The sequence below is a fragment of the Globicephala melas genome, chromosome 4, assembly GCF_963455315.2.
Source record: "Globicephala melas chromosome 4, mGloMel1.2, whole genome shotgun sequence".
Classification (NCBI taxonomy): domain Eukaryota; kingdom Metazoa; phylum Chordata; class Mammalia; order Artiodactyla; family Delphinidae; genus Globicephala; species Globicephala melas.
In genome coordinates this window covers 134092481-134103539 of record NC_083317.1, presented here as the reverse complement: position 1 = coordinate 134103539, position 11059 = coordinate 134092481, and the positions used below count along the sequence as shown (strand labels likewise).

At 42.8% G+C, this 11059-nt stretch overlaps 1 protein-coding gene across 5 annotated transcripts in view; it reads right to left on the bottom strand.

Moving 5' to 3' along the window:
• Positions 1 to 1181: 1181 nt before the first annotated feature.
• The window catches only part of ASTE1 (asteroid homolog 1), a 33235-nt gene continuing 23357 nt past the window's right edge, over positions 1182 to 11059 (bottom strand). For 4 of the 5 annotated variants that reach the window (XM_060298619.2, XM_030876418.3, XM_060298616.1 and 1 more), the window contains 2 exons: positions 10304 to 10493; positions 7321 to 7827 (listed from right to left, as the gene is read on the bottom strand). In XM_060298619.2, the coding sequence (XP_060154602.1) occupies positions 7503 to 7827; positions 10304 to 10493 (515 nt within the window). In that variant the 3' untranslated portion in view covers positions 7321 to 7502. Of the gene's footprint in view, positions 3278 to 7320; positions 7828 to 10303; positions 10494 to 11059 lie in introns of those variants that run through there. The other variant, XM_060298617.2, reaches the window with a different exon arrangement.

The window sequence follows — 11059 nt, the reverse complement described above, 5'->3', positions numbered from 1 at the left end:
CAAAAATATGCTCTTTGATACAGGTGTTTTTTTTTTTTTTTTTTTTTTAAATACCAATTCACTCAACTATATGAAAAGCAATTTTCTATTAAGGCTTTTCCTGTGATAAGTATAGTTAGAAGTGACAATTTGGTGTCATCTATGGTCATAAATAAAATACCATAATGCTTTGACCATTTACTGTTGTTTCATCAGGTCTGCATCTTAAAAGCCAATATGAAACAACTTGTGAGTTTCACAAAATACTGTCTTTGAGCAGTATATAGCAGGCCCCAAACAGATGGCAGAAAAATGTATGCTTGATAGGAAAAACATGAAAAACTTTATATTTAAGCATGTTAGATCGATTTTAGGGAGTTAATAAATGAGTATGTCTTCATGGTCCTTTCTCATATTCATCCATATAGTTGCATAATAAGATTGCATTAGAATTTATAAGCATCTTTCTTCATGGAACAGGTCTAGATAGCCCATGAATTAGTTGGAGGTGTTACAAGTTAGGGAAACAGCTTATTTTAATACCTTCCTAACTTACCCACGTGGGGCTGTTGATTTAGTTTTGAGGATGACAGACTACTGCCCACAAGTTCTGTTGGAACACAGGTACGCACATGCACTTCCATATTGTTACCACTGTATTCATGCTGGGGTTTTACAGAAAAAAGTTGCCTACTCATAGATATTCACAAAGAGCAAAATAGGCCTATGCATTGCATTCAGTGGACCAGAAAGGAAGTGGCATCGATTTTCTCTACCGTCCAGTCTCTCTGGGATGGTTATTCTCTCTGGGATGGATGCCACTGATACCAGATTGGCTGTCAAAGACTCAGTCTGTTCTCAGAACGTCATCAACAGGAAGGACATGCCAGCTGTTGTCTGTCCCACCTCATCACCAAGGCTCCCTCTTCCTACAGTGGGTGAGGTGTTCTGATCTGTTGTCCCATCTGAGTTGTGCTCCTCAACACACACACACCACACACACAACTCGCCTAAGTTTCTACTGCAGAGTCTGCTCTTCTCTGATCCACCTGCCCCTCCCACCCCCTTGGATCGACAGGAGAAGTGGGGGCTTCCCTCTCATCAGTTGCTTTTTCCTAACACACAGAAACGGGTGTCATCGTTTGTGCAGGCTTACTATCAGTCCAGTCTTAGGGAAGAACAGAACCTTCTAAACCAAAACATATTTGCACAGTCTTTATATTTCTAAGGTAAAGTTATGACAGTATTTCTTAGTGAATTCTCCTTGGCTGTCCAACCTATCAAAATAGCTTTACAGAATGAATTATGGTTATTATACATAATAGGGTCAGTTTCTTTGTTTAAAACAAAAACAGACACAACTTGCATAAATCTGGGAGCTTGAAGGGCTACAGTGCTTTGTGATTGGGAACTTGGATTTGTGGATGTCACCATTCCCAGATTTCAATACCAAAGGCCCCCTGCCCACCATTTTTACCTCGTTTTCCTTAGTTTTGGGGGGCAAGACAAGGGAACCTCAGAAGATTGCTCTCTTGATGCCATCCTTCCTAGAGTCTTCAACTATACAAACATTTCTGATTATAACAGTACAACATACTCATTGGAGATATTTGTAAACAGAGGAATAGGAGAGGAAAACATTTCATAATCTCAACACCCAAAGACTAATCTAGGCTCCAGACATATATCCAGCTGCCTAGCAGCTAATTTCTCAACACTTAAGCACCTAAAAGCTGTGTTTAACATATCCCCAACAGAACCCCCTGGTTCCCTCATTTCCCCGCTACACCCCATCCTACACAAATGAATGACAACTGAATAGGAAATCTGAAAACAGGGTTCCTTCCAGTCTTTTAATGAAAGCATAAAATGCTGTTTTTAGCAATTTTAGCAATAATTTGTAGTGTTTCTCATTGGTATGTTTATAAACCCTATTTTTTTTAGAGTAATGTTAATATGTATTTACTCAAAGGCTTCCACGTCAGAGCAAGTTCACCTTAATAGGTAGATTAATCCACATCCTCCATTATGAAGTAGAGCTCATTACTGTGTATCCATGACAGCAAGCATTGAGACTGAAGAGTAGACTTGTATTTCCTGTCAACATCCTTTGATTTATTCCCCCATTACGAGGAAGACACATGAACCAGACAGAGGAAGATATGGGGGGAATGATGGCTGGATACACACATGGCCGTTTTTCAAGAAGAACCAGCACTTCAGTTAATCCTCCAAGAAGCGCTAATTATATGTATCAACACACCTGGAAAGTTTTCCTAATCTTGTATGCTAGCTCATGCGATGGTACTGGGTTGGCCAAAAAGTTCGGGGCCAACCCAATGTTTTCACAGAGTCAAATGATTCAGTCTCATAAAGTATCAAAAATCCAGTATTGAAATACTGATTGTTTCATTTTGTTTTTTGCAAAAATATTCCTAGGTATTCCTCGATCCTCATGACAGTGGGTTACATTGTACACAGAAATCTCCAAGTATCTCCTAAAGTGATAATGAGAAAATTTCTTAAAATATGTATGATTTAGCTCTTTTAACCAAAGATTTAGCTATATTAACCAAATACCTAAAATGTTACCTATTACTAGTTAGGACTAAAAGTGATTGCATGTGGGGGAATTCCCTGGCAGTCCAGTGGTTAGGACTCAGCACTTTTACTGTTGTGACCTGGGTTCAGTCCCTGGTTGGGGAACTAAGATCCCGCAAGCTGCACAGCAAGGCCAAAAAAAAGAAAAGGTGATTGCATGTGTACTGCAACATGTTCATGTGAAATTTCTCTCCCTGAACACTGAATCCAGTGAAACTAGCTGGAACACTTTTCCATGTATTACCTCTTCATTTCTTTCTCCCATTATAACAGACTGGTATGCTTCCTGAGGGAAGTCCATGCCTTTGAAGTTTAAAACGTTCTTCCTCAGCATGAAGTTCTCATCTTAGAATTTTTACAGCTGGATGGGCTTCAATTTTTTTTTTTTTTTTTTTTGCGGTACGCGGGCCTCTACTGTTGTGGCCTCTCTCGTTGCAGAGCATAAGCTCCGGACGCGCAGGCTCAGCCGCCATGGCTTACAGGCCCAGCCGCTCCGCAGCATGTGGGATCTTCCCGGACCGGGGCACGAATCTGCGTCCCCTGCATCGGCAGGCAGACTCTCAACCATGCGCCACCAGGGAAGCCCACGGGCTTCAATTTTAGCATTATTTAGACCTGGAAAGAAATGCCAGAGCAACGTATCCTGTATGGTTCAGAAAGCTGTTGCTTCAAGTGGAGAGGCATCTTTTTAATACATCTGTCCAAAAGAAATAGTATTTCATTTCAAAGTGATAACAAATACAGAAGCATTTCTAGCTGCCTTGACTGAAATGCACCAATGAAAGACATTATGAGATAAATACCGAGTACCCCACAAACACTGCCCTAAGAATACAAGGTCACTATCTCTGGAGTGAAAGTTTGTCCTCTTACAGAAGTGGAATTATTTCTCCTCGTCTTCGGAGTGACTGCTTGCTGGATGCTGGTTGGGTTCATGGTGTGCCAACCAGCCAGAGAGCATGTGCTAGAGAGCAGTGCCCAGTGAACTCTGGAAACCTCACTACTGGGGAGACCGTGTTTGGTTTCCTTAGGGTTATGGGGTAGGGCCAGGATATAACCCGTGCAGCTGCAGGAAGAGGTTAATACCTGCTCTTAATTTTCTCCTGTCTCTAAACATATCCCAAACTCTTTCAAATTGGGTTTAAAAACACTACAGAAAATTCCTTGATAACAAGAAAAAAGGACAAGAGGGGCAGAGTGCTCACACAGGGCTAGTTCCTTCTGGTCTTTATTGTTTCCTGAGGTTGAGCTTGGCTGCCTGTTCACACTTCTCCGCTTTTCAGTGTGGCTTCAGCCTGGCAACTCTGCTAAAGCTGCTTTAAAGTTCTCACATTCTTGACCTTCTCATCTCAGCCATATTTAATAGTGTTGACCTGCTTTGCCTCTGCAAAATTCTGCCATGAGCTCTGGCAGCCACTGGTCTCATGGTGCCTTATGTTTCTGCCCAGTACCCTCACTTCTCCCAGATCCCTTGCTTTGCTCTTGGGCTCATGTGTGGATGTAACAACGACTGTCATTTACGGCATGTTTTTAGTGCCAGCGACTATTCTAAGTAACTTAAAATACATGTCATTTTATCCTTAGACGACAGCTTGAATTATTCTGATCCCTATTTTACAGATAGGGTAACTGAGGCATAGTCACTGATTCATTTATTTTATGCACAAAGGAGGAAAAGATAATTGTAAGATCTTTCTAGCTATAAAGGTCTTTATCTTCTAAAACTAATTAATTTGAATAAGAAATCCAAATGCAAATACTGAAATAAATTTGAATTCTTTTTTGTCATAATTATTATGAAAGGCCTTTAGAATTTATATTTATAGGATATACATATTCAACTTTCCAGGTCCAGGTATCTCAAAAAGGACTTGTGCAAATAAAGTTTAATCACAGCCTAACACAGAAGATTACATTATAGTGTTCTTCTCTCTCCAACTTTATTCCTAAAATTTATTGATCTTCGGTGTCCAGAGTTCTTTTTGTTACTTAAATTGCTAATTGAAGACTTAACATCCCCAAAGACTCAGGTGAGATTTCATTAGCTAGAACTGAATCAGAAAGAACAAGGTTTAAAGACTTGATTAGAAAATGAAACAGGTTTTCAAAGTTGGGACGTTCTACACATGTGCTCCTACTGCCTCCTGTACCTCATCCCAATCACATCCCTTTCTCTTAAAGCCAAGCTCAAAAGCCATGTCCGAGAATCCTCTGATTTAGCCTCGTCGTCCTTGGGACTGCTGTCTCCTGATTATGTAGCCTTCAGTCTGCAGTTTGCCATTTGCACCTGACCAATTGCATCATAAAATGTTCTCTCATTATTTCATTGTTTTACCTCCCCAAACAGCTTACACAAGCATGACTTTTGGGGGTTGGGTACTGTGTCCTGTTTCTTTGGTAAACCCCCTCAGATGTCTTGTGGAGTGCTTGCAACCTCTCGCTTAATATATACAGGAGAAGATATATACTGGGGTAGGTAACTTTACTGAATTCTCAGAGAGTAAGAGTTAATGGACATTCGATTTTAACTCCTTTACTGCAAAGCTGGGTAGTTTCAAGTGAATGGCCCTGCCCGATTCCAACAGTTAGAGAAAGGAACCTGTTTTCTTATGACTACTGAATGAAGGCCCCTTGGCTTGAAAAATTCCTGTTAATGAAAGAAAAAGGTGAATGATATAATTCAATTGACTTTAAATTCTATAGCCCTACACTCTTCAGTTTGCTGCCTATCAAACGAGTCACTTGGCAAAGTGGAACTGGGAAGGAATAGTGTTTCATGCAAGGCTGGTGATTTTTTTTTTAATAAGTATATTCTTTTAAAAAAGATAAATTTATTTATTTATTTTTGGGTGTGTTGGGTCTTCATTTCTGTGAGAGGGCCTTTTGTAGTTGCGGCGAGCCGGGACCACTCTTCATCGCGGTGCGCAGGCCTGTCACTGTCGCGGCCTCTCTTGTTGCGGAGCACAAGCTCCAGATGCGCAGGCTTAATAGTTGTGACTCACGGGCCTAGCTGCTCCGCGGCATGTGGGATCTTCCCAGACCAGGGCTCGAACCCGTGTCCCCTGCATCGGCAGGTGGACTCTGAACCACTGCGCCACCAGGGAAGCCCAAGGTTGGTGATTTTATAAAGCAGTGTGGATGAGCCAGGAAATAGGACACTCATACTGGTATAATTTCCAGATTGGCCCCCAGCTCCAGGAATCAATGAAGACAATTTTGATACAAAGATCTTACATGCTTATAGTCCCCATTAGATCCGTTATTTGCTGGAAAAATACGTGTCTTCTCAAAAATCGATGCATATGACTGCTCTTTTCTTGATTCTTTTGGGAATAACGATCTCTTTAGAGACGAAAACAACCTTACTGTGAAGCCCCATGCACTCTTAAACAAAAATTTTCTTATTTCAAAAACTCTTATATGAAACAGAAGCCAGTCTTTTAGGCTTGAAAACTTTAGGAGCCTGTGAGATTTTGTTTTTGCCTTTTGTAAAGGCTAAAGCCAGTTAGCCCTTGGGAGGTTTGGGCTTAGTATGGTATGGTACCTCTAGGAAAGTGCAGAGAGTTGCTTACCAGATGTTAATTACTGAACACAGGCCTGCTCAAAAAATAGCTGAAAACCACATTTAGGGCTGATGGAATGTATCAGTGAGAGAGAAGAAAGGAGGAACACAATTTGTATGAATACATAAAAAAATGAAGGTTGGAGTGTACTTTCAGATCTTCATATGTTGCCCAAATATATTCATTCCACTTGCCTTTCTATTTTCAAGTTCTTTATTTGGAACTGGCCGTGCCCTCACAGTTCTGTAACAGGTGTTTGTAATGTTAGTAGCCTCAGTGTGTTCCAGAGCAGTGCCTTTCAAAGTCTTGACTGCAGTCCACAGTAAGAAATAACACTTTGCACAACCATCTAAGCTATGAAATGCATATCTGATATATTCCATTTAAAAATGCTGGTTATGACATCAAATTAATTGCACATCCCATTAATTGGATGCTGTTTCTTCTTTTGTTGGGACCATTACAGCTTCAATTTCTTTTCTAAAAACTGGAGCACATAGGGCTTCCCTGGTGGTGCAGTGGTTAAGAATCCATCTGCCAATGCAGGGGACACGGGTTCGAGCCCTGGTCTGGGAAGATCCCACATTCCACGGAGCAACTACGCCTGTGCGCCACAACTACCAAGCCTGTGCTCTGGAGCCCGTGAGCCACAACTACTGAAGCCCATGCACCTAGAGCCAGTGCTCCACAACAAGAGAAGTCACCACGATAAGAAGCCCGCGTACCACAACGAAGAGTAGCCCCCGCTCACTGCAACTAGAGAGCGCCCGCGCGCAGCAATGAAGACCCAACACAGCCCAAAATGAATAAACTAAAAAAAATAAATAAAAGAAATTAAAAATAAGTAAAATAAAAACTGAAGCACATCTAAAATGCTCATCAGCCCTGCCATGGGCTCTTTGACAAAGTACTTAAAGGTCTCCTTTTCTGTCTGGCTTCCTCACGTCTATCTTCTGGGGCCCAGACCTTTCACAGTAAAGGATGAAGAGGAGATAGTTGTAAAAAAGTTGTGTTAAATGATGATAACCCAGCTTCAGCTTATAGGAAGTAAATGATGTAGGACTTCTGTTCTTTCTGAAAACATAGCTTGGCTGAGTTGCCACAATTTAAAGGTTATAGACTATTATTAACTTACTAAAGTGGAACATGGCAAGTGCAAACATGTTTTCTTTCACGTGTTGAAAAAATACAAAAGTTTACTTAAACCACGTATTTATTAAAAGCAGAATACGAAGTACTTTGGAATTCAAAATACTGCAGTGTTTATCCTTAACAGATTTAATTCTAAAAAAAAGTCAGTCATTTCAAGGGAGGTAATACAAATTTTCGGTAAGAATCCCAACCTCGTTGCAACTGAGTTTATTCAAGCTCTGCGGCCTCCATGTGCTCCTCCAAGGTCCCCACCATCAACAGCTCAAACCGATTGCCTCCCTCATGCCAACTCCTAGCGTTCAAGGTGGTCCCCACTCTGTTCTCTGACCAGGGGGTACGTCGTTTCTTTTGCCTTCTTTTTTTTGATTTACCCTTTGGTAGGACTAGTTCAGCAGGGGCACATGACCTAGTGGCACTGAACATATGCTCATAGAGTTGCTGGGCCTCAGGACACACGTGCAGGAGGCTCTCCACTGAGGCTGACGTCAGCAGTTGTTGGCAGAGCCCGTGCACCAGGCTCCCGCTGTACAGTCTGCTCAGGGGAGAGAAGAGGGTGTCATTACAGCAGAGGTTCCTGCACTGAGACAACTCACTAATGTGGCTTCAACAGACCCATCAAACACTGTGAGCGCTGCTTCTATAAAATCATTATTAAAGTTACTCAAGAATAATCTGTTTCTTGAAAGAAGGAACTGAATTGTTACAGAGATTACTTCTTGGCTAATGATACTTAGAACTTTTTATCAACAAAGTAAATGATGGATGCTTGCTGGTTCTCCAACTAGCCCAAAGTTGAGCAGGCCTCTTAACACTTCAAAGACAAGGAGTTAAAAATGCCTCTGATAGGACAAACAGGCAGTCTGTTGAAATATGAGAACATTTAATCGTATCATTTGCGAGGTCATTCATTCACTTGGATTAAAAACCAACTCCACAAATATAAGCTGGAATGAACTGGAAGCCACAGATTTAACATATTAACTTACTGCCAGGGTTGACTGACTGGTACCTTAGCAACTGATGGAGAACCATCATTTACTCAGTGTAAAATCATCATTTAAAGAGCCTTGGTGATGCTGAGATGCAGGAACAACTCTCCTGCTGAAATCATTATTGAGGGAACTGTTTCCGCTGTCTTGTTTTATAGGGATCCGTGGTCACTAGAGAGGATCCAGTCAAGGATGAACAAAATTAGTAAAGGAAAGGAATAAGGAATCCATAGGTCAAACGCCAATCAATCTTATTTGGTAGAGAGGTCTAGGGTGTGGGAATGTAATAGGGGCCGGGCATGCTCAGTGGGCCGGGCCAGCAGGTTTGCGTGGCCACCCCAGGTTGCAGCACCGGTTCAGCACCGGTTCAGCCCACGGACGCCACGTCGCCCTGTGGCTGCGGCTCGTTCCTGGGAACTTGCGTGTAGAGGCGGCTCCCAAGTAGCCGGCGGGGGGCCTCGGGGCAGCTGAGGCCCTCGTGCTGCTGAGTGTCCAGCTGGCAGGCCCGGCGGGCAGACGTGTGTGTGTGTGGGGCGCCACGCTCAGTACAGGGGGCGGGGTGGGCACGCAGCCCTTAGCCAGGACTGGCAGCCGGGACAGCGGTCCCCCTCCAGCAGCAGTCAACTTGCAGCCGTGCTGGGACAGCGAATGCGATGAGAGGCGGATCACAGCCTTCTCCCTGGCTACTAGGCCCGCTGGCCTTGGGGCCGGTGGGTGAAAAGGGGGAACTGGGGTCCAGTTTGAGGGCCGGCGGGGTCCTGGGCACCTGGCTCCCTCAGTGATGCTGGCTGGGCAAGGTCTGGGGGGCCAGGCCCTGAGGGCGCCGCCAGCTGAGATCTGCCTCTCCCGTTTGGCCTGGGCACTGGCATGAGGACCCAGACTGGGTGCCAGACAAACGAACGCTCCGGGGCAGGGTAACCAGCCCCCGCAGGGACCCCCTTCACTTAGCCAGGGCCTGGACCTAGGAGGGCGAAAGTCGGTCCTTGGGACTTTGAACAGGTAAAATGAAGGGTAATGATGTCACTTCGCTTCTGGGATTTGTTAAGTGTTAAAAGCCACAAGGAGGCATGGAGACAGAATTAAATGCCTCCCTTTCCCTTTCTCTTTAGAACAGAGGATAACATTTGTTTTGTTAGAGGTTTATAGGAACATGGTGACCTGACCTCAAGAACAAAGGATCTGACACCAGGAAGTCTGCAACAACTAACCATGTGCCTCCCTCACCCTTCCTATAAAAGGGCTTTGCTGAAAGCTCTCAGCGAGTTGGGATTTTTAAGGCATGAGCCACCTATCTCCTTCCAGGGCCCTGCAATAAACCTTTCTCTGCTCCAAACTCCAATGTTTTGGTACTGTTTGGCCTCACTGTGCGTCAGACACACAGACTTGAGTTCAGTAACATTAACAACACTATGTACTGCTAGGAAGCTTTCAACTTGAAATATTTCAAGTCAAACCAGCATATATGATAGGTCTCCGTATAGCACGCATTAATTCAACAAGTATTTGAGTAATGCTAGGCACTGGGGCTACAACAGTAAACAAAACAGGCAAGTCCCAGCACACACCCAGAGCTTATCTTCAAGTGGAGAGACAAAGCACATATGTAATCTCAACTCCATTTTCTAACCATCTCCCTTTTATCTTCCTCACTCACTCCCTTGAATAATATTTCAATAGGATGATCAGAAAAAGCCTTTATAACGTGATATTTGAATAAAGATCTGAAAGAAATGAGGGAAAGAGCTATACTCTACCAACAACTGCCTCTTATTTTTATTTTAATGAACCGATTTTTTTAAATTTGGAAAACTTTAAAAAATCATGGAAACTTTCTTTGGAAATATGGAAGTAATTTAATATTTTAAAAATTTAATATTACAGCTCTTCAGCTCTAACAGTGATCCAAGACCAGTTATATACTAAGTTTGATTGTTTTTAAAAAAACTTCTTTGCGTTAAATGACAACTGAAGTATTTACTTCTACATGCAGCCATCTGCACTAGTTTCCTGGGTGCTTACCGAGTTAGGTCTGGCTCTGGGAGAGGCGTGGACAGCAGTTGGTTGAGATACAGCCCCATCTGCAGACAGCACTGCCACTGACAGAAGACATGAGCTGTGTCTAAGTCCAGCCTCAGGCCCGGCTGTGCCTTCACTCTCTGCAGCTCTTCATACAGCATCTCAGCACCACCGCCCTGTGGAGCTTCCTCATCTAGATAAAGACACGACCCAAGGGCAGTATTTCCAAAAACACTGTATCACCTTGTAATTTTATCCATATATAAAACTTCAAATTCCATAAAGAAAAAAGTGAATAACCAAAATGCTTTTCTTTTTTGGCTCTTTTCTATTTTCATGTCAATGTAAAAGCCTTTCAATGTATAAACTGAAATATTTATACTGAGATGCCCTTTTAATGACAACCTAACTTTATTCAACCCCAAATTCTTTATCTTTTTCCTTAACATAGTATCTCTTCCTCTAATCTACGACCTGACTTTAAACACATCTGCATCTGAACTCTCCAAACCCTAAATGTGTCTCTATGAAAAATCCCCTTCTCTTTACTGTTCTCTTTCACTACATTTCCTTAAAGAAACAGCCGTGTGTTCAAAACACGCTTTAACTTCTGTTTTATGGGAAGAGAATGAGAGTATGACTCATAGAGAATGGGGCAAATGAGCCACTTCCTCAGTGGTGGAGGACAAGCAGCAGCCACCCCAGGAAACCTGCCTGTTCCCGGCTCCACGTGCAGCCTGCCTTCCGGACCAACCTGGA